This window comes from Mobula birostris, chromosome 4 (assembly GCF_030028105.1).
Source record: "Mobula birostris isolate sMobBir1 chromosome 4, sMobBir1.hap1, whole genome shotgun sequence".
NCBI lineage: Eukaryota > Metazoa > Chordata > Chondrichthyes > Myliobatiformes > Myliobatidae > Mobula > Mobula birostris.
The window spans coordinates 77,413,288-77,438,149 of NC_092373.1; the positions used below are offsets into that span (position 1 = coordinate 77,413,288).

General features: G+C 42.2%; 1 protein-coding gene across 1 annotated transcript in view; it reads left to right on the forward strand.

The window, feature by feature from the left end:
* epha4b (eph receptor A4b) overlaps positions 1 to 24,862 on the forward strand; it is a 386,372-nt gene that overhangs the window by 66,374 nt on the left and 295,136 nt on the right. Inside the window, exon 3 of the mRNA XM_072255642.1 lies at positions 7,611 to 8,271. Within this exon, the coding sequence (XP_072111743.1) occupies positions 7,611 to 8,271 (661 nt within the window). The remainder of the gene's footprint in view (positions 1 to 7,610; positions 8,272 to 24,862) is intronic.

The window sequence follows — 24,862 nt, forward strand, 5'->3', positions numbered from 1 at the left end:
GACCATGTGTCCGTAGTACGTTTCCCCGCAAAAACATCATGCCAGTTCACAACCGCAAGTCCTAGCCTTATAGCCTCATAATTTGCCCTTCCCCAATTAAAAATTTTCCTGTCCTTTCTGATTCTATCCTTTTCCATGAAATTATTGGTAATGGAAGTTTAAAAAAAAATGAGGTGGTGGTTTGGGACTGGTGCTTGATATTTGTGATGATTTTTGAGAGAAAGTTGTGCAAGATTCTGATGCTTAGCAACTTGCTTTACTGGCCGGGACCCAATCATGTAGTGGCAAGCCTGGGGGTGCTTGAGAAGCCCTGCCTCCACATCTTTTTAGTCAAAAGAATCAAGAAACGCATGTGGTTTAGGATGATAAAATCGGACACAGCCTTTGAAGAAGTAAGCAGGGAAGAACTTAAAAGGGGGATCAGGAAAACTAAGTGGGACCATGAAACATTCTTGACAAAAAGAATTAAAGGGAATCCCAAGGAGACATATGGGGCTGCATTGATGGAACCTGGGGCAACACAGTAGGTGCTGGAGGAGCTAGACAGGCCAGGCAACATCATTGGAGGGAAGTAGACGATCGGCATTTCTGGTTGAGTCCCTTCAACTGGACTAGGAAGTGAATCCCAAAACATTTTTACATTCATTAAAAACAAAAGGATAACTGGGAATAGTGTAGGACCACTCAAAGACAAAGAAAAGAATTTATCCAGGAAATGGAAGAAATGGGTGAGGTACCAAACAAGTACTTGTAGGTATCCTCCAAGAAGGAGGAAATGAAGGATGGTGAAATTAGAGATATGCTGATATTTCATAATTGACTTGGTCATAAAAGACACACTGCATTGGTCGAGTGCTGTTATTCTGTATGAAAGTTTGTAACCAGTAGTGTTCCACATAGATTGTGACTGTGACCTCTATCGTTTGTGATATATGTATAAGTCATATAGATAAAATATAGGCTAGTTGATTATTAAGTTTATAGATGGCACAAAAATTAGTGGAATTATAGATAGTGAGGAAAGTTGTCAAATAGTTCAACAGGATGTTAGATCATTTGGAAATGCGAACAGAGAGATAGTAGAGTGAATTTAATCTAGACAAGTGTGAGGTGTAGCACGTTAGGAATTCAAATGTAAGAGAAAATATACAGTAAATGGTAGGGTCTTTAGGAATACTGATATTCTTTGATATCTTGGAGTGCAACTGCATAGCTCCCTGAAAGTGGCGAAATGAGTAGATAGGCTGGTAAAGGTGGTGTATAATATTTGTCAGCCAGGGCACAGAGTGTAGAAATTGGCAGGTCATGTTGTTTAATAAAACTTTGATTAGGCCACATTTGAGATATTGTCTACTTGTAGTTACTGCATTAGAAGAAGGACAAGGTGGCTTTGGAGAAGGTATATAAGAGAATCACCGGTACTTTGCCCAGGTTGGAGGGTATTAGCTATCAGGAGAGGTAGGCCAAACTTGGATTGTTTTCATTGGTATACTGGAAGCTGAGGGTGTCCTTATAGAGGTATATAAAATTTATGAGAGCCATAGATAGTATTGACATTATCACCTCAAACAAAAAGACCATTGGATACAACTTAAAAAGAGAGTGGGGTTTATCGTTTGGAGTAGATTGACAAGGGAAGTTATTTTGTTTTTACATAGAGCAATAGTTGCCTGGAATGTGCTGAAAGAAGTGATGGGAGCAGGTATGATGGCCAATTTTGGGAGACATTTGAGCAGACAGGGAATGGAGGGATGTGATGCAGGCAGATGTGATTCATGTAAACTGGCATGGACATTGTCAGCTGAAGGTCCTCTTATTGTGCTGTACTGCTCTACGCTTTATATTCATGGACAGCTTGAGGCTCTTGTGTGTGAATGGCAATTGGAGACCATCTCATGTCTGTACTTCTGTACATTAGCTTGCCACATGCATGGACAATTTAAAGGGAAAACTTCTTGTTACTTATTGTAGTTCACAGATTCTCCACTTAAATTTTTCCTTTCACTGAAGTTAGATCAGACAAAAAATATGGTCCCAAACAATCTTCTTAATCTCAGAATTGACTTTTATGCTTAAAAATATACACAAATATAAGTAGTAGTTCATAATTTTCTTTACAGTTATCGTGTCACTTGGTGTGCAATTTTCAGTGTTGTTGTTTCTATATAATTATCGCATTGCCACTCAGTTCATAGTCCATGAAGAGGTTGGTGAGCAGCTCGTAATCATCACAGCCATTCTGAGGGCAGCGTGTTTTAAGCATGAGACTCCAACCATATAGGAAGGATCTGATGAGAGAGGCCTGCTCTGTATGACCCAAATATGGTCTTGGTGCTTATTGCTGAGTTCTGTGATGAGGTATTCTGCCAATTAGCTTTTACTTTCAGCTCAGGGAATTATCTCACTGCATCTGTCTTTTTCTACTTTCAGAGAGCACTTGTGACCACAACCTGATGTTAATTGTAGTCATAAATGTTCTCTGAAAGAAGTTCTCCATGAAGGATCGATTCTGCAGTAAGGAAACCAGGCTTGTTATTTGCAACACTGGCAACAAGTACACATCAGCATTCTGTGACACTTGGTGCTCGCAGACGGAACAGAAATTGACTAGGGTGATTGCCATGAAGTTAGGGTGGGTTGCGGGCTACACCTGCATCGACCTGATGATCAGATTCTTGCCGGTTATCAAGTAGTATCAGTCCCACATTTCCAGTTTTCCTCTACCTATTCCAGCCAGTTTTTGTTATATGCTTCATCCTCTCCAGACCAGCTCCCCAGCACCTTCAGGTAGTCAGACAATCCAGACTTTTGTTTTAGATGTTGGTGTTGCAAAGCAAAGTCTGAATCATCAATCTGTCATGTGGTGGTAGCGTAGTATTTAATTATTTATTTATCATGATACAGTGTAGAACAGGCTCTTCCTGCCCTTGAACCGTGCCACCCAGCAACTTCTGATGTAACCCGAGCCTAACCATGGGGCAATTTATAATGGACACGGGGAGAACATGCAGACTCCTCACAGACAGACAGCAGGAATTCTGCCCCTGAATACTGGAGTGCCAAGTGCTGTCACTGCTTTGTGGTGCTTTTCACTCTATTGAGTAACCAAGTAGTAGCTGTTCACACGGGTGAGAAGGTTGTATTGAGGGGATGCATGATTACAATGCAAATAATCTAAAATTGGTGTTTTCCTGTAGACTGTAAGTAATAAGCCTTTGTTAGATTATCCTAGTGATCAATAAGGACCTCATAATGTTTGGAAGTCTGTTTATGTTTTTGATTGTTAACAGAAGGTAATTAAAAATGTAACAGACAAGTTGGGATGGGTGGAGACATCAACGTTTTGAAAGCAGGTAAGTAACTGGGAATTGCTTCATTTGAATTTGAGAAAGGTGACAAGCTAAGAGGTGGCATGGTCATTATTTCGTAATATACATTTAAGAATTCAACTTGTACAGAGAAGAATTTCTGTATTTTAGTTATTTATACTAAATTTGGATGAAAACAGCAGTTTAGTAATCAATACTGTGTCACTGCTTATTTATTTCAAGATACAGGGCCTCCCCGGCCCTTAGAGCCCAATGTGCCTGCACCACCCAATACACTCGTGTGGCCAATTAACCTACTAATCCCTTTGTCTTTGAAATGTGTGAAGAAACCAGAGCTCCCCGAAGAAAACCCTGCAGTCACGGGGAGAACTTTCAAACACCCTACAGATGACTGCGCAATTGAGGCCGGGTCGCTGTTGCTGTAATATTGTTGCACTAAGCACTATGCTACCTTGCCTCTCAAGTTCGTGTGATTTCTTAAATCATCTTCAGATAGCTCGATGCAACCTATGTATGACAGTGACGTTCATACATTTTGAATTGACTGGGTTTTGAAATGATTACTCATAAAATATTTATTTGGCGATACAGGGAGTAGGCCATTCTGGCCCTCTAAGCAGCGCCACCCCAGCAAGCCCTGACAACCTCAGTATAGCCTTAACTTAATAATGGGACAATTAACAGTGATCAGTTAACCTACCTAGTACGTCTTGACTGTGGGAAGAAACTGGAGCACCTAGAGAAAACCCAAGCATTCTACAGGGAGGACATACAGAAATTCGTTACAGAGGATGCTGGGATTGAACTGTGAACTCTAACACCCTGAAATGTAATAGTGCCACTGTAACCAGTACACTGTAGTGGCAATATATTTCATTAATTTTATGGAAGTATCTGATCACTATTCCTGATGGACAAATTCAAGCAATTGAAGCTTTCATTAAAGATGGGGATGGGGATGGTGATGGCAAAATAACACATTACAGGAAAATGTGTGCTTTTTATTAAATAGTTTAAGGCAGTGGTTCCCAACCACCGGGCTGCAAAGCATGTGCTACCGGGCCGTGAGGAGACGATATGAGTCAGCTGCACCTTTCCACATTCCCTGTCACGCACCGTTGAACTTGAACGTAGTGTTGCCAACTGTCCCATATTTGCCGGGATATCCTGTATATTGGGCTAAATTGGTTTGTCCCGTATTTCCCCCACTAAGGTTGAGCGTTCATGCCAAAATGGCGTGAAACGAAGAAGCAATTACCATTAATTTATATGGGAAAAATTTTTGAGCATTCCCAGACTCAAAAAAATAACCTAATAAATCATACCAAATAAAGCCAAAACTAAATAACACTAACATATAGTAAAAGCAGGAATGATATGATAAATACACAGCCTATATAAAATAGAAATAACGTATGTACAGTATAGTCGGGAAGATGAAGGCAAAACCGACTTGTGGGGAAATAAATTGGCACATATGTGCATGGCACACAGGTGCCCACGGTCATGGTCATGCTTCATGGTCATGGTAGTCTTTCCTGGGATAAAGTGTACCAGGATTTGACTACTACTTTTTGTCCCTTATTTGGGAGTGAGAAAGTTGGCAACCCTAACTGTAAAAGACATGTTGGGGTGAATTTAACCCTGCTTGAACACCACCCCCCCACCCCCCACCGGTCAGCCGGTCCGCAAGAATATTGTCAATATTAAACTGGTCCGCGGTGCAAAAAAGGTTGGGGACCCCTGGTTTAAGGTACCAAAGCTGCTAATAGATAGATAGATATACTTTATTGATCCTGAGGGAAATTGGGTTTCGTTACAGCCGCACCAACCAAGAATAGAGCATAAATATAGCAATACAAAAACCACAAACAAACAACAAAATGCAAACTATGCCAGATGGAAAAAAGTCCAGGACCAGTCTATTGGCTCAGGGTGTCTGACCCTCCATGGGAGGAGCTGCAAGTTCGATGGCCACAGGCAGGAATGACCTCCCGTGCCGCCCAGTGTTGTATCTCGGTAGAATGTGGCCGAAGTCCAACAGTAAAAAGTTCAATATCCGGTCTACAAACACATTCCTCGATCGTAATATGACCAGGATTGCACCATCTGTTGTTAACCAGAACAGTAAGCACCCAACTCCTTTACGCTTGCCGCTCTCAGTATACTTCCGGTCAGCCGGAACGGTCTGGAAGCAGTCCATGGAGAAGTTTTGATCGAGTATGTCCTCGTGCAGCCCCGTTCCAGTGAAACACATAAAACTGCACTCCCGAAATGTTCTCTGACGCCTGGCTAGTGCCGTGAACTCGTCCATTTTATTACCCGCTGAACTCCTCTTCTCCATAAGTCTCTGTTGTCTCAACCCGGTCCTCTTTCCTGGACTTTGTGATCCCCCTCTGCATCCTCTGTGTGTTTTCCTCCAGATTTCAGCAGGGGTGTCCACCACTCTGCTCGGTAAACCGGCCGGCATTAGCGCAAGCAGCTGGTCCCTGGAATGAACAATGTGACCATGCTACTGTCCCACGTGTCGGGATATAACTATTTCCAGCACTAAAAACCCAAATAAAACACTCTACCAGCATGTTAGAGAGGGTGCAGCTTCGACGTGTTACCGTGGGGGGGAAAAAAAAACAAAAAATAACGTAAGTTAAAACGTAAGAAGAAAAAAGTAATGTGCATCTGATTATCAGGCAGTCTAGTTCAGGAACTGCTGCAACTTCTACCTCCAAATAAACATGCAAGTTTGAATCTTTAGAGCTCTTGTTTCTAAATAGTTGGACGTAGGCTTAAAGAGGAATCTGCATAGAAACCAGAAAATACCTTGTCCAGTTGTGTGGTTAAAACATTAGTGTGTGTGGATGTTCACCTGGGTAATGCATATAAATATTGCTTCTTAATATTATTTGATAAAATTTAAAGTTTTATACTACTTTACCAGTAGTTCTGTAATGGTGCTACAGTATGCTGTTACTGGGCGTGGGGGGAGGAGTTGTATAAAGGGACAAATCATTGGGTTGCCCATTGGAGGGGAAAGAACATCTTTGTCTCAATAATGTCATGCTTTTCAAAAGCTGGAGAGACTGCATCCATCCATTTTCTGAGACTATTAACTGTAGCAGAAGTAGTTCATGTTTGTAGGATGGTTTTCCGCTATTGATGTCTGCATGTTAAGGGAGAGAAATTTCCTTCTGATCTCCAGATTAAAAGTATTGAAGCTGGCGAACCATGTTTTCCTTTTCTTTTTGTTCTTTTAGCTTTGCAGGTTAATGACAAATTATTATCCAAGAATCTTGGAGTGAAAAAGATATGGTGGCAAGTGTTCTAGTGCAACTCTGACTGTGTACTGGGCGGTTTATTGAGTAAATGGCAATTGATAGTGATCAAGGACTATCACCATCATTTTATTTATTTTTGGAAACCTTTGGTGGTAATTATCTCCATTAAATGTTGAGAACTTCGTGGGGAGGTTGATTAAGCTAGTCCATCTGGCAGTTTTGGCTGTAGATGTCTGAAACCACCATACACTTATCCTTTCCACTACAATCTTGGATAGCATGGTTCTGTTTCAAGGATCGTTTTGCCAGCTTTACTGAACAGAAAATATGAAGTTGCAGAAGTTATTTCTGGCTTGGCAGGCTTTTATAGTTGCACTGGGATTTGAAGCGCTAGGGTACAGATGAGAGGAAATGTGTTGAATTATACATTTTCTTCATTTGCATTGAATTGTTATATGTGCACTCATTGTACAGTGGATGTTTTGTACATGCAACCTAACACCAACAGCAAAAATTAGGCCAGCTCCTACTGCTGCACAGTAACATTTTTGACATTTGACCATAAATTGTCACCGCTGCATTTTCTATTTAAAACAAATATCCACAGTTTGATTAGCACCTCCGTTCAAAAGGGGAATTCAAGTATTGTGTCTAAGAAGTTCCAGTGTATCTGAGGTAATTTCATTCAGCACAATTTCATAATGTTGCACATTCCCACCATTCCCTCAGTGCCGCTACCTACAAAATGCAAATATCTTGTTGGCAATCAATTTAAATTGGCATTGTTGATATTTCAAATTTTTCAAGTAAAAATGCAATATAAAGTATTATATAATTCCCTATTGGTCTAAAGCTGTGCCTATCACATGGATTTGTACAAAATATATTTCTGCTAGAATCACTTGGTACTCAGCAATAAATTATGTAAACAAAAATGAAAAAGGTCCGTGTGTTTATGGCATCGTAGCTGCTAATGGCTCCTATCATTGCTCTTTCTAAATTGCAGTGGGAAGAAATCAGTGTTATGGATGAGCGAAACACGCCGATGCGAACTTACCAGGTCTGCAACGTCATGGAAGCCTATCAGAACAATTGGCTGCGGACTAATTGGATTCCTCGTGATGGCGCCCATCGGATCTATATTGAGATTAAGTTTACTCTCAGAGACTGCAATAGTCTGCCGGGTGTCCCTGGAACTTGCAAAGAAACCTTTAACATCTATTACTACGAATCGAACAACAACAACCTGTGGTACATTAAAGAAAGCCAGTATATAAAGATTGACACCATTGCTGCAGATGAGAGCTTCACCCAAGTGGATGTAGGTGACAGGGTGATGAAATTAAACACTGAGGTGCGGGACATTGGTTCACTGACAAAGAAAGGTTTTTACCTTGCCTTCCAGGATGTGGGTGCCTGTATTGCTTTGGTATCAGTGCGGGTCTATTACAAGAAGTGTCCATTAACAATTCGTAACCTGGCAGAATTTCCAGACAGAGTAACTGAAGGAGACTCCTCCTTGGTGGAGGTCCGTGGCTCCTGTGTGAATAATTCTGAGGAATATGATGTGCCTAAAATGCACTGTAGTGCTGATGGGGGGTGGCTGGTCCCTATTGGACGATGTGTTTGCAAACCAGGATATGAAGAGAAGAAAGACACCTGCCAACGTAAGTAACTTTGATTTTATTAAATTGGGGAGGGAGTTTGGCTTCAAGAAGAAAATTTTTCAATCCTGCACAAGTAGAAGCCACGTTCCAACTCAAATTTTTGTGACGGGTGAAGTTAATGATAAAGTTGCTATACAAATGTTGATTGTTGCATGGTAAAACAAATGTAGCAGGTGACGTGCCCCTCAAAGTTGGTAATATCCTGAAGTTTAGCTTTTCGTCAAAATTGGCAGGATTAATTTATGTTATAAGATTAATGGAATGCTAAGATTTCTGTTGAAGCTGTTGAAATGCCTTTCTGAACAGTGCAAAAAAAAATCTTCATTTTCAGCACTAAAAGGAACAGGAGGAGAAGTGTGAGAGTGTTGCTGAAAATAAAATGGCTGCCTGTTGCAGGAAGGTACTTAAAATCCTAACTTTTCTTTCAGTGTATACTCTGATCCTCTAATGATTAAAAGCCAATGAACAACTGGGCTTAATCTATCTCATTGTATTTCTTACTACTGCCTTAGATATAAAATGATTTACAGTAAAATTTTATGGAATAAAATGAAAGCTGTGTTTAAAAACTCCAAATGAGTGGTGTTTGTAAACTCAGTAATTGGAAAGGAAAAATTAGAAAACTAAAGTCTGGGATTAGTAGCAAATGATGGTCTCTGTCCTACTATGTGATGTCTCTTCTAGAAATGCAAGCAGCGTGTGATGTTTAATCCCCAGCTCCTGCCATCTGCGTGTGATTTCAACCTGCTGCTGCAAATTTATTGTCATGCTTTTGAACATGTAGTTGAGTGGGGCATCATTGTTTTCATGTACCACTGTCTTACTTGACAGGTTGGGTTGGCACGGATGTATTTTTTTGTATTCAGAAACAAATTTTCCGTTTTATCAGAATGTAATCCTTCCACGTTCCGTTCAGTCACCATGCATTTTACCAAAACCATTAAACTTATAGCACATAGTTGTGACAAGGATATTTTTTACCTCTGATACCATTTTTAGTCAAGAAATATTTTTCTGATTATATAAATATTCCTTAATCGAAATGCTTTTGGAGGTATAAGAGGGAATATCAAAGTACCTGGTTAGTAGACCTGTGGTGCTGAAAAATTGCAGTTTCTTTGAGTCCAACTCTATTCCAAATTTACATTTTAAACAGTATATTTTGATTGCATAAATACATGCAGTTTATGACTTCATCTTTACATAGTCATTCGTAAACAAGACTCTGTTTATCTATTCATTGCCCATAATGTTTGGGAAGGAGTAGGGCTATTGATGAAGCCTGTCAAATTACTACTTCTGATGTTTGCCCGGTTTTATTTTTGTCCTGACAGTTCTTTACAGCAAAGCTGTCAAGTGGTTATCTGGAGATCCTGCAGAGCACACAACAACACAAGCTGCTTTTTCCTGTGTGCCAGCAATACCTCAGGGTGACATTTGAACAGTGCCAAGAGTCACAGAGCTCTGTTCAATTAAATGAACTTGTTGCACTTATTGTTGTAAAAAGGACATTAATGAGGCAGATAACAGGAGGCTAGATCGTGTCCTTTCACTTTCATTGTGTAATGGACACTAAAGGTCGTTTAAATTTTCCTTGATGCACAAGGAAATTTGTAAGGAGGTGAAGTTAAAATAGGTAGGTCTGAAATTGTTCTGAATTTGTTTGTCAAGATGAAATTATGAAATCTGTAATTAAAAGTATATCCTGAGTTATCATCCAATACCTGAATGAAGAGACACATTTTGAAACTGCTTATATTGCCTATATGAATACCTACAGAAATATATTATGGAGAGAATAACAGTTTTCAGAAAGATTGGGTGTCTAGTGAAAATGAAATAATTTGTAGGGTTATGGGGGAAAGATAATGGACTGGGACTAATAGCATAAAGATGACTAATGGCCAGTGTACAGTGAGCTGGGTGAACAGCTCCTTTGTCATAAAATTCAATATGTTAGAAAACTCTGCCTTTGGTTACTGACCCTAAACTGGTGCTGGATGATTGACTACCCATTGCTTTTCATTGTAGCTGAATGCCAGTGGGGGATATAATAGATAGTAAATACTCTAGGACCCAGTTAGTGTGAGCAATCAAAACTTTCTATTCCTTTGAATCATAGAAGCATTGTTTAGAAAGCAGAAGTAGATATTTTACAGAAAAGCAAAATCAACTTGGAAGTTAGAGGAGCTTGTCTGGCTCATTAAGCAGAATTAGAAAATTAATAAAGATGCACGCATGATCCAGAGTGTGACCAGGCATAGAAATTGAATAATATGGCATGATAACTAGGACAGAATTTTTTTTTAAAGTTTGATATATATGATATATATGATAACATATATGATGAAATGAGAAGAATGTATAGAACTTTTTGACAATAATTTTATCAGACCTGATCATAGCTGCAACAATGAGGCACCAGAATTAGACTACAGAAAAGTAATACAAAATTACTTGAAGAATTGTGCCAGGGGAAAATTTGCACCCAGCACATTTACTGATCAGAATAGCAGTGATAGCAAATTGTCAGCTCTTTATATTTAAATCACCATCAGTTTGGTGTAGGACAAACCCATAATTTTTCCAAAGATAATACAAAGATTAAGAGAACAAAATCAACTAAGAAATCTTCTCTCAAGTTGAAGAAAAGTGGAAGCCTTTAACATTGTGATTTTGCTTTTACTCCTGATTTGCTGACTTAAAGAAAAATAATTACAAGCCAAACAAATTACAGTTTTGCAGATTTATCGAAGGCATTGTCAGAGTTGTCATTTTCCATGTGAAATGTTAAGCTGCCTGTCTGCCTTATGATCTGGATTTGAAAAATTGTTTGGCACTGAAGAACAGGATAGCTCACCCTTGCATCCTTCACATCACTAAATGAAAGAGATTATCTGATCATTTTATGGAATTTTGCCATGCACACATTCACTGTCAGCATTCCAATGTAATAATTACATTTCAGAAGTATTGAATGGCTAACATTTCTTGACCGGTTTGTGGAATCAGCATGGACTTTACTTTTGGAAGGTCCTACAGATGTTTGTAGGTGCGTCAGAAGGTCTCAGCAATGGCTCTGTTTAACATCATGGAAGACGATCATAGATGGGGTCTTAACCAAGTTTAGGGATATGGGCAGAGAACACTCCAGCTTCACTGTGAAGAGGTTTCCTTAGACAGTGACACTTGGGTTGCAGGGTAAATTCTGATGCTGGGGTAGAGAAAAGCTAGATATTGGAGTCTCACTCCATATCCACTTCAACAATTTGACCTATCTATGGCCAGCTTAACACAACATGTTTAGTGCAGATATGAAGCCTAAGTTGGTTCTCCTGGATGCTAAATTTTTATTGTAAATGCTGCCATAAATGCTATGTTTAGTGGAAAATGAGATTTTGTTAAGCTGTGTTATGCAAAATGACTGTGTAAGAACTGGTGAGAGTGTGTATTTTGATAATTTAATATTGGAGTTTTAGTAATGGAACCCTAATTGCTCAGAGGATGTGTTTGGGGGGTGGGGGAAGTCATTGTTTTAGTTTACACTGGAAAAGTAGAGTCCTGTTAGACTTGTGCACATTTCTTTTACTGTACTCTGTACATCTGAGAGAAAAAAATAACAATATAGATCAGCAAAAATAAGATTTTTGATACTGGCTGCCTCATACACAGTTCGTTGAGAAATTTGTGTCCTGCTGACTAGGATTCCCCTAGCAGTCTTCTGACTGCATTTAGATGTCGTAGGCTAAAGCTTTATTCTCTGTGACCTTCCCATTCTCAGCAATTGCCTGCAGCCTTCCCTCTAACATCTCTGGTTCCTCCCCTACACTTCTGCCTTCACCACAGGTGACAGAATACAGCAGAATTCACTCTCCAAATATGTCCCTAGCTTTTTCCCCTGCTGCCCATTTGGTACTTATCTCTCTCTGTGTAGAAGCTTCTCAAAACCTGTCTTCTCAACTGTAGTTTTAGCCTGTATCCGAAATGTGGACTTTGTGCCATCGATATTCTCTGCACTGAATCTCAAGAAATGCATTAAATAAGCTGTATTATTGCATTACTGTAATCAAGTATCTGATTGTCCAGCTAGTGTATGCTCACATTATCCAGATAGCTATTACTTTTAAATGAACCAAACATCTTCTTGATTTACCTTGGGCAACAAGACAGTGAATTAATCTGACCGCAATAATATACTTGCAAGAATTCCCCATATAAAGCAGCCTGCAACTGTTCGCTAAAACTGTGTGTTGGAAGCCAGATTATTTCACTGAACGCAAACCCACAATAGCATTTAAACTTCGTAAATAAGCAGGTTGTGTAATTAATTTTGGAGATGGGGCAGGAAGATTCTCTTAAGAGCTAACTTGTTAAATGGAAGTCTTTTTTTCTTTCAAGCATGCCCAGTTTGAAGATGTTTCTGACAGGTGAGGCATGATTGTGTAGTGGTTAGCACAGCAGTTTACTGTACAGCTGACCCAGGATCGATTCCCGTTGCTGTCTATAGGAGTTTGTACTTTCTCACCTTGACTGCGTGGATTTCCTCCCACAGTCCAAAAGATGTACCAGTTGGTAGGTCAATTGGTCGTTATAATTGTCCCGTGATTAGACTAGGATTGCTGGGTGGCGTGGGTCAAGGCTCTGGAAGGGCTTATTCTGTGCTGCATCTCTGTAAGTTTAGAAAAAATTAGAAACCATTTGAAGGTTGGATTAATAGAGTGACTGTGGCTTTCCACAGAGTGTGCTGCTCTAATGGATCAAACACTGACACAATGTTGTTGACGATTGTAATTTTGTGATGATTTGTGCATTAGTAAAGTGTATAGTATGTTTTTAGTTAAGGTGATTCACTGAATGCATTGACCAGATCTTGAGGCACAGCCTCAAACTAAGATGATAACTTTTATCAAGGTAGAACTTTTGTTTGACAGAAATTTGCAATTAAATAATTTAGAAGGTGAATCATTGCAGCCTTGTCCAATTTTTTTTTAATCACAATATCGAAAAAAGCCACTGAAGTTTGACCAAAACTCTGCATTAGCTAATGAGTCCATTATTCACATGAATGAGAACCAGGGCCACTTGTTGTGACTGTTGCAGGTGGTTAAGCAAGGCATGTTGCAGTGTGATTGAACAGCCCTGCAGAGGGTCTGTGAAGCAGCAGATGTGATTGTTGTGACTTGCAGGTTCAATTATCCCGCATTGGAAGGTCTCTGTGCAAGGGCACTGACAAATGGGTTGTCACCTCGACTACTGTATCTCTGACTTGTCAGACGATATTACCTGTTTTCTCTCAGTGACGCTGCACTTCACATCCCTGCATTTTGGGCTGACTAAAACCGATAAAGTGATGCAATGCACTTGATCTATGGTCTTTGCAACTGGTTGACCTAAAATGGTGAAGTCACCATATCTTTGTCATCAGTTTTATTCCACTTTTTATTTCTGTGTTTAGGGTGAATTCTCCACAAACTGTAAGGTCATAGAACATTACAGCACAGAGGTAGGTCCTTTGGACCATCTGGTTCATGTTGAACTATTAATGTGCCTAGACCCATCAACCTGCACCAGGACCATCGCCCTCCATACCCCTCCCTTCCATGTACCTATCCAAACTGCTCTTCAATTTTGAAATCAAACCCGTATCGATCAGTTCCACTGACAGCTCATTCCACACTCTCACCACCCCCTGAGTGAAGTAGTTTCCCCTCATGTTCCCCTTAAACATTTCACTTTTCACCCTTAACCCATGACCACTAGTTGTAGTCTCACCCAACCTCTGTGGAAAAAGTCTGCTTGCATTTACCATATCTATACCCCTCATAATTTGCATAGCTCTATCACATCTCCCCTCATTCTTCTATAGTCTAGGGAATAAAGTCCAAACCAATTTAACCTTTCCCTATAACTTGGGTCCTCAAGTCCTGACAACATCTTTGTAAATTTTCTCTGCATTCTTTCAATCTTATTGTCATCTTACCTTTAGGTAGGTGACCAAAACTACACACAATACACCAAATTGGACCTCACTAATGTTTTGTACAACTTCAACACTACATCCCATTTCCTGCCTTCAATACATTGATTTATGAAGACCAACGTATCAAAAGCTTTCTCTGTGACGCTGTCTGTCTGTGACACCACTTGCAAGGAATTATGGATCTGTAATCCCAGATCCCTCTGTCTAACTCACTCCTCAGTGTCCTTCTGCTCGCCATGCAAGTCGTGCCCTGGTTTGTCCTCACAAGGCGCAACGCCTTACACTTGGCTGCATTAAAATTCCAGCTGCCATTCTTAGCATATTTTTCCAGCTGTTCCTGATCCTGCTGCGAGCTCTGACATCCTTCCTTACTGTCCACTACACCCCAGTCATCTGCAGATTTGCTGATCCACTTCACCACATTATCATCCAGATCATTGATATATGTAGATGACAAACAACAATGGGTCCAGTACTGATCCCTCTGGGATACCACTAGTCACAGGCCTCCATCTACTACCACTCTCTGCTTCCCCCATGAGAAACATAGAAACATAGAAAATAGGTGCAGGAGTAGGCAATTCGGCCCTTCGAGCCTGCACCGCCATTTATTATGATCATGGCTGATCATCCAACTCAGAACCCTGCACCAGCCTTCCCTCCATACCCCCTGACCCCCGTAGCCACAAGGGCCATATCTAACTCCCTCTTAAATATAGCCAATGAACTGGCCTCAACTGTTTCCTGTGGCAGAGAATTCCACAGATTCACCACTCTCTGTGTGAAGAAGTTTTTCCTAATCTCGGTCCTAAAAGGCTTCCCCTCTATCCTCAAACTGTGGCCCCTCGTTCTGGACTTCCCCAACATCAGGAACAATCTTCCTGCATCTAGCCAGTCCAATCCCTTTAGGATCTGATACGTTTCAATCAGATCCCCCCTCAATCTTCTAAATTCCAACGAGTACAAGCCCAGTTCATCCAGTCTTTCTTCATATGAAAGTCCTGCCATCCCAGGAATCAATCTGGTGAACCTTCTTTGTACTCGCTCTATGGCAAGGATGTCTTTCCTCAGATTAGGGGACCAAAACTACACACAATACTCCAGGTGTGGTCTCACCAAGGCCTTGTACAACTGCAGTAGTACCTCCCTGCTCCTGTACTCGAATCCTCTCGCTATAAATGCCAGCATACCATTCGCCTTTTTCACCGCCTGCTGTACCTGCATGCCCACTTTCAATGACTGGTGTATAATGACACCCAGGTCTCGTTGCACCTCCCCTTTTCCTAATCGGCCACCATTCAGATAATAATCTGTTTTCCTATTTTTGCCACCAAAGTGGATAACTTCACATTTATCCACATTAAATTGCATCTGCCATGAATTTGCCCACTCACCCAACCTATCCAAGTCACCCTGCATCCTCTTAGCATCCTCCTCACAGCTAACACTGCCACCCAGCTTCGTGTCATCCGCAAACTTGGAGATGCTGCATTTAATTCCCTCATCCAAGTCATTAATATATATTGTAAACAACTGGGGTCCCAGCACTGAGCCTTGCGGTACCCCACTAGTCACCGCCTGCCATTCTGAAAAGGTCCGGTTTATTCCCACTCTTTGCTTCCTGTCTGCTAACCAACTCTCCACCCACACCAATACCTTACCCCCAATACCGTGTGCTTTAAGTTTGCACACTAATCTCCTGTGTGGGACCTTGTCAAAAGCCTTCTGAAAATCCAAATATACCACATCCACTGGTTCTCCCCTATCCACTCTACTAGTTACATCCTCAAAAAATTCTATGAGATTCGTCAGACATGATTTTCCTTTCGGATCCAATCCAATTTACTACCTCATTCCTAATGTCAAGTGACTGAACCTTCTTGACCAGCTTGCCATGTGCGACCTTGTCAAAGGCCTTGCTAAATTCCATGGAGTCAACATCAATTGCCTTGCTTTTATCAACTTTTCTGGTAACTTCCTCAAAAATCTCTAGATGATTGGATAGACATGATCTATAACTCACAAAGACATCCTGACTATCCCCAATCTGTCCCCGTCTATCCAAATACTTATATATCCAGTCCCTTGGAATACCTTCCAATAACTTACCCACTACTGATGTCAGGCTCACTGGCCTGTAATTTCCATGCTTATTGTTAGAGCCTTTCTTAAACAAAGGAACATCATTGGCTATCTTCCAATCCTCCAGCACCACACCCATAGTTAAGGATGTTTTAATTATTTCTGCTAGGGCACCTGCAATTTCTGCAATAGGCTCCCACAGGTTCTGATGTAACAACTTGTCATTCCTACGGATTTATTTACACTAATTTTCTTAAATACAGCAGTCACCTCCTCCTCTGTAACCTATACACAGTCCATACCCACACTGCTTCTTTGTCTCACTTTTATAAACTTTTTGTTCATCTCCTGAGTAAATATAGATGCAAAAAATCTATTTTAAGATCTCCACCATCATGCATAGATGACCTTTCTGATCTTCCAGAGGAACAGTTTTGTCCCTTGTTATCCTTTTGCTCTTATCATATCTGTAGAAGCTCTTAGGATTTCCCTTTACCTTGTCTGCTAGAGCAACCTCATACCTTATGAAGGAAATCAGAAGTATTCTCTTGCATTTCTTATACTCCTAAAGTACCTCATTTGCTCCTTCCTGCCTATATCTGTTACGCATTTCCTTCTTTTTCTTAACCATTTCCGCTGATTTCTTTAGCTATTAGTCCTACGTATATCTAACTCTTCCTTGAATATATTTTAATGATTTAGCCACAACTGCCTTCTGTGATACAGAATTCCATAGGTCTAACACTCTATTGGAATTTCATATCTGAATCGTAAATGACTCACCCCATATCCTTGGGTCAGGGGTCCCCAACTTCTTTGCACTGCGGACCGGTTTAATATTGACAATGTTCTTGCGGACCGGCCGACCCTGGGGGGGATGTTGCCAACGGACAAGAGTAGCAGTCAAATCCGTTGTGTTTACTCCAAGAAAGACTACAATGACCATGAAGCCTTGCGCGGGCACCAGTGCGCATGCGTGTACCTGCCGAATTTTTTTCTACAAATCGTCTTTGGCGATTTTGTTCGAGGGGGAGGGGGGTTGTTAATCACGACCGGAATACAGTATTGGTGATAAGTGGCTAATACACTTAATTTCGTTTCTAAAAGAGTTTATCTAACGAATTTAATATTGAACACACGGCGCATATTTTCCTCGTATGAATAGAGAGATAAGTCAATTATCAGGGGAGCTTGAAGTAAGTGTTGAATGAACTTCCAGTAGAAGTGGTAGAGGCAGGTTCGATATTACCACTTAAAGAAAAATTGGATAGGTATATGGACAGGAAAGGAATGGAGGATTATGGGCTGAGTGCAGGTCGGCAGGACTAGGTGAGAGTAACGTTCGGCACGGACCAGAAGGGCCGAGATGGCCTGTTTCCGTGCTGTAATTGTTATATAGTTATATCAGTCACTTATCAGTCAATAGCATCATAACATTTTAAGTTACGTTTGGATATTAAACACACAGCACATATTTTCCCCGTATGAACATATAAAATAATTGCAACACACCAATATTGCTGAATCAGTGGGAGCCCTGGGCTTGTTTCCCTGCAACAAGACGGTCCTATTGAGGGGTGATGGGAGACCGCGATACTCGAAAGGGGGTTCCTTATGTCCAGTCTATTCCGCAACTTAGTTTTCATTGCATTCATTGCATAGATATGTTAGAAATGGAAGCAACATTTTCAGTGCTTTCGTGGCTATCTCAGGATATTTAGCCTTGACTTTGATCCAGAATGCTGGCAGAGATGTTATGTCAAACATACATTTCAGCCCACCATCATTTGCAAGCTCGAGGAGTTGATCTCCTTCCCGTGCTGACATGGATGACGCGCGGGTAGTGACCTCGCATGTGTTCAAGCTCAACAGTGGGCTTGACAGGGAATGTGGAAAAGTGTAGCTGACTCATATCACCAAATCATATTGTTTCCTCGCAGCCCGGTAGCGCATGCTCTGCGGCCCGGTGGCTGCGTTAGGTTGTGATCCTTGAGCCTGGACTACCTCAACACAAGGAACATCCTTCCATCTAGTTGATCAATCCTGTCAGTATTCTATAAATTTTTCATGAAGTCCCTCCTCATATTTCTAAACTCCAGCAAACGTAAAACCATTCAGCTCAACCTTTCATCATTGGTTATTTCTGTCATCCCAGAAATGTGTCTGGTGAATCTTCACTGCATCCAATCTATTATGAAAACATTATCCATCACATAGGGAGACAAAAATTACACACAACACTCAAGGTGTGATCGCACTGAGGTCCTACAGAACTGCAACAGGACATCTCTATTTCTGAACCAAATTCTTCTCACCATTAAAGCCAACATTCTAGGTAATCAGTTGAAAATTTTCTGAAGATTATATTGGAGTACTTTTCTGTTTAAATGCATGTTGCTATATTGTGAAATAGAGTTCAGTAAGGATGCATAGTGTATCAATGTGCTAGTGCAAAACAAGAACAACTTATAACCGAACATGATAGCGTAGTTGGTATGACGGCGTCATGTGATGACACTATAGGTTGTGGGGTGCTAACAATCAGGGTGCATGGCCAAAACACAAGAGTATGTTCTAGAACTTTCCTTTGTCACTGCAACTTGCCTTGAACCTCACCAAATTTAATATCTTGAAAAATGTGCAATGTTGTGCTGGTTGCACTTCAAAGTACATCAAATTGAAATTGTTACACTAACGTATAGCCTCTCACGAATTTTGTAGCAGACTTTGTGAGAAAACATTTATTCTGGAGTTTTGTCCTGGTGAAAATGTTTTCTGAGGCCTTCCTCTGAATTTATTAAGTTGACGGAACTTAAGTGCATAGTGAATCCAAGGCAGTAACAGCCCCATGGCCTTCATGAAATTGCGACTTCTGTGATCACATTGGCTCCTAACAGCAGTTTTAGAATCCAACCTCCCTATCTCTATAAAATTTTTAGGCCAACAAGTATGCAGGATCCCTTGTATGTATGTTTCCCACTTTAGTAGTTGGTAGCCAGACCTTCAACTGCCTAGGTCATAAACTCTGGAATTTTCCTTATAAACCTAGTTTTTGTTCTACTTGTTTTCCTCTTTTTTTTTAAGACCCATGTTAAAATGGCCTCTTTGATCAAGCATTTCACCATTGGCCTGTTCTTTCCTAATATGGCTCAATGTTATGGCTTCTTGTTAACACACTTGTGCTAATACTCCTGTACTTTGGGGCATTTTATTAATAATAGATGGATGTTGTTGCCAGCCTTAGTTCCAGAGTACAGTGAAATCAACCTAGTGGAAGTAAAAAATATTGTTGAATTCAAAATACTGTCTTCTGCCCCACGCCGGCCCCCTAGGCCTGAGTCGACGTAGTAGTAGTAGTCTTCCTTTCATATATTCTTTGAACAATTTTGATTGTTGGCCAGAGGTATATGGGCTGAAAAAATTTGTATTCCACATTTGATATTGATGACCATCTTCTGTCTCTTAACTTAATGAAGACACATCCAAGTGACCAATGGAAGTAACTTGGTGATTTGTGACAGGTGATGTGATTGAACTCAGCAGAATACTTCTCACCAGAAATGCTTAATGGCGAGCCAGCACTTAAATCTTGTCAGTCATTGAAATCTTATTTACAATTTTAGTTAGGTCCAATGATGGATGAGGTCGTTGTCACTGATCATTAATTCAACTCAACATGGACGCTGCCTGCTTTTTAGTGCCATGTACTCATAGGTCAGAATCAGGTTTAATATTACTGGCATATGTCGTCAATTTTGTTGTTTTGCGGCAGCAGTATGTCTCTATCTCACCGTCCCATGAAATATAGTCGTTGTGCTTTCTTTGGAATTGCTTTAATATGTTGGGGCTCATGTATCTCTTCAGGAACTTGAAACTACTCACTCTTTCTGCTGCTGATCCCTCATAAGGACTGGTGTGTGTTCCCTCGGCTTCCCCTTCCTGAAGTCTACAACCAGTTCCTTGGTCTTGGTAATGTTGAGTGCAAGATGGTGGTTGCGACACCACTCAACCAACTGATCTATCTTGCTCCTGTACACTGCGGCATTGCCATCTGAAATTCTTCCAACAATAGTTGTGTCACCAGCAAATTTATAGATGATATTTGATCTGTGCCATGCCATGTGGTCGAAGGTGTGAGAGAGCAGAGCAGTGGGCTAAGTATGCATCCTCGAGGTTGATTGTCAATGTGGAGGAGATGTTATTTCTGATCTACACTGACTGTGGTCTCCCGGTGAGGAAGTCCAGAATCCAGTTGTAGAGGGATGTTCTGGAGCTTCTTGATTAAAACTGAAGGTATGATGGTGTGAGCTGTAATCAATAAACAGCAGCCTGATGTAGGTATTGCTATTGACCAGGTGATCCAAAGCCGAGTGGAGAGGCATTGAGATTGCATCCGCTGTGGACCTATTATGGCAACATGCAAATTGAAGTAGGTTCAGGTCTTTCCTTGGGTAGTACCTGCTGAGGTTGTCTTGGACTTGGGTACATAACACAGACTTCACAATACTAGGTTGTTGTCTGCTGTCGACTAGTTAAAAGGGCCTTGTCTTCACAATTATATTTACCAGCCATCATTCCATGTGCAACCTGATGGTCTTGCAAGAAACATTTGTGATAAGTCCGTCCCAAGGGATAAAACCAAGCAGTCTTCCTGCAGCTGAGTTCAAGATCTTGCTGCTTAGCTGCTGAATGTAATAGTGAACTTGCAATGACCACTGAGGACATGGCCATCCACTTTATTGAGACTAGTATTTTACCCCAGAATAATAATTCATGCCAGTTCCTCTTTGGTGACTTATTTCAAGGTGAGTCACATCTGACAATTTAGAAGGCTGCTGCCAGCCCCACTGAATCTAGCTGTTAATTACACATCCATTACAACTGCCTGTCATTTTGTGTTACCGTTATCAGACGTTTAAACTCAGTCGCATTCCCCAGGCGAGGTAGGCTTTTATTCCTAAAATCAGATGCTTTTAAATCCTGTGCAGTAAACAAAAAGGTCAAAGTGAAAAGTATCATCAGTCTTTTATTCAGAACCTCCTGCATAGCTGCAGCGTTCATATAAAGGGCTGTTCAATCCGTAGTGATAAAAAGCTTTTGAGACCATTAAAGCAGCCTTTATGCTTGATTGATGGCTCTGTTTGAATGTGATAAGGTGTGAAGTTGTAAAGCAGAGGGGTCCAGTTTACTAAAAAATAGACCAAAATAGAGCACAGTTTCAGTTACAAGTAACGGTGTAATTAAGATGTACCTTTTTTTAAAAAAATTTTTAGATTTAAGTGATGCACCCTTTCTAGTTTTAGGACATAGATTTGAAATGAAAACAATTCACCAGGTAAAAATATTATCTGCAGTTTCTTCCTTGAATGGTTTTTGGGATTGAGTGGGACTTGTTTCCACTCCAGTCTTGAGGACTCTGAGGTGGATGATAATTCGAATGAGAGAACTACTGACTCTAGCAGGTGGAGACTGTGGGGTTGGTGGGCAGGTTGGGAGCTATTTTCCTCCTTGTACATGGCTTTTCTCTCCCTTTGATGTATGGATTTGAGGTAGTAAAACCTGGATTCTTCTCTGCTTTGTCCAGCGAGCTCCCTGTAGTTACAAAGGGATATTGTGTTTCTTCAAGCAACACACATCAAAGTTGCTGGAGAAACGTAGCAGCATCTGTAGGAAGAGGTGCAGTCGACGTTTCAGACCGAGACCCTTCGTCGGGACTAACTGAAGGAAGAGTGAGTAAGGGATTTGAAAGTTGGAGGGGGAAGGGGAGATCCAAAATGATAGGAGAAGACAGGAGGGGGAGGGATAGAGCCAAGAGCTGGACAGGTGATAGGCAAAAGGGGATACGAGAGGATCATGGGACAGGAGGTCCGGGAAGAAAGAGAAGGGGCGGGGGGACCCAGAGGATGGGCAAGAGGTATATTCAGAGGGACAGAGGGAGAAAAAGGAGAGTGAGAGAAAGAATGTGTGCATAAAAATGAGTAACAGATGGGGTACGAGGGGGAGGTGGGGACTTAGCGGAAGTTAGAGAAGTCGATGTTCATGCCATCAGGTTGGAGGCTACCCAGACGGAATATAAGGTGTTGTTCCTCCAACCTGAGTGTGGCTTCATCTTTACAGTAGAGGAGGCCCTCGTACCCCATCTGTTACTCATTTTTATGCACACGTTCTTTCTCTCACTCTCCTTTTTCTCCCTCTGTCCCTCTGAATATACCTCTTGCCCATCCTCTGGGTCCCCCCCACCTTGTCTTTCTTCCCAGACCTCCTGTCCCATGATCCTCTCGTATCCCCTTTTGCCAATCACCTGTCCAGCTCTTGGCTCTATCCCTCCCCCTCCTGTTTTCTCCTATCATTTTGGATCTCTCCCTCCCCCTCCAACTTTCAAATCCCTTACTCACTCTTCCTTCAGTTAGTCCTGACGAAGGGTCTCGGCCTGAAACATCGACTGCACCTCTTCCTACAGATGCTGCTTGGCCTGCTGCGTTCACCAGCAACTTTGATGTGTGTTGCTTGAATTGCCAGCATCTGCAGAATTCCTGTTGTTTGCGTTTAAATTCACTACTGCGAAGCCTCTTCCGGTGATGCCTACACCGAAGAAGTTTAGATCCTCTCTTCGACGGGAGTTCGGTGAAACCATCTCTCACTGCTCCCCATCTGTAATTTCTTCGGCTCTTCAACTTTTCGACCACACTTTGACTCAGACTCGCTATCACAGCCATATATCCTTTCTTGGAACGTGCCTCCGTCGCCAACTTACTCCAGTTGGCTTTAGGATTCGTTTCCAAGCCTCTCAGTTTGGACCTTCTGAGGATCCCAGGTACTCACATTTTATTGACTCTGCCTCTCACCGCTTCTCCCGTCAAGCTCTGAAGGCGACTCTCTCCGCCATGAGGAGGTACTTGGTGTCCCTATCCCAGACCCTTCCGCACCTTCGGGACACTTTCTTCGCCGTCTGTAATGCTCCTACCCGTTATTTCATCCTCCGTCGGATTCACGCCTGCAATCGCCGTTTTTTTGACTTTGTCATGTTAGGCAAAGATCGCAAAATCCTACATCTACGGACTCCAGAGCCTGCCGGCCCTGACGCCAGCAGGCATGAACTTCAGATTGCAGCTCCTGCCACTGATCTCGCCAGCTCCAACACCTCGGGGCATATTCAAAACCCGGACTCCAGCAACGACCATGGACACCTTCACAGCGATTGCTCAACCACCAACTGCGACGCCAGCCTTGAACTCCAGGCCGGGTCTTTATGTGCTGCTGTTGTGACTCCCGTCTCCCCTTCCCCCACCAATACTCTGCAACCCCGTCTCCCTCAGATCCCACCGTCAGCTCCTGGGCCCTCAGTGGCTCCATCTTCCTCTCACCCCAACCCTCCCCCACCAATGACACCCCCAGCCTCCCCCCTCCCACCTCTGATCCCAGCTCTCAAGATTCCAGCCTTGAACTCCAGGCCGGGTCTTTATGTGCTGCTATTGTGACTCCCGTCTCTGCTTCCCCCACCACCACTCCGCAGCCCCGTCTTCCTCAGATCCCACCATCAACTCCTGGGCCCTCAGAGGCTCCATCTTCCTCTCACCCCAACCCTCCCCTCTCCACTGACACCCCCAGCCTCCCTCCTCCCCCCTCTGATCCCACTTCTCATCCGTCCCGGATCTTTACCATCCCCTCCGACCTTCAACTGTCAGAGGCAGAATACTCTGTCCTCAGTAAGGGCCTCACGTTTGTCCCCCTTCGCCCACACCTCAGCGAGTTCCGTGTTCGCCATGATGCGGAACTTTTCTTCCGCCGTCTCCGTCTCCGAGCCTACTTCTTCGGCAGGGACTCTCCCACCCCCACCGATGACCCCTCCTCCCGTCTTCAACCCTCCTCTTCTTCATGGACACCCCGCTCTGGTCTTCTGCCTGCTCTGGATCTCTTTATTGCTAATTGCCGACGGGACATCAACCGTCTCGACTTCACCGCACCTTGTCCCCATTCCAACCTCGCTCCTTTGGAACGCTCTTCTCTCCACTCCCTCCGCACTAATCCTAACCTTATTATTAAACCTGCTGATAAGGGGGGTGCTGTTGTAGTCTGGCGTACTGACCTCTACCTTACCGAGGCACAGCGACAACTCGCAGATACCTCCTCTTATTTACCCCTCGATCGTGACCCCACTAAGGAGCACCAGGCCATTGTCTCCCACACCATCACCGAATTTATCCGCTCAGGGGATCTCCCATCCACTGCTACCAACCTTATAGTTCCCACACCCTGCACTTCCCGTTTCTACCTCCTACCCAAGATCCACAAACCTGCCTGTCCTGGCCAACCTATTGTCTCAGCTTGCTCCTGCCCCACCGAACTCATTTCTGCATACCTCGACACTGTTTTATCACCCCTTGTTCAATCCCTTCCGACCTATGTTCGTGACACTTCTCACGCTCTTAAACTTTTCGATGATTTTAAGTTCCCTGGCCCCCACCGCTTTATTTTCACCATGGATGTCCAGTCCTTATATACTTCCATCCCCCATCAGGAAGGTCTTAA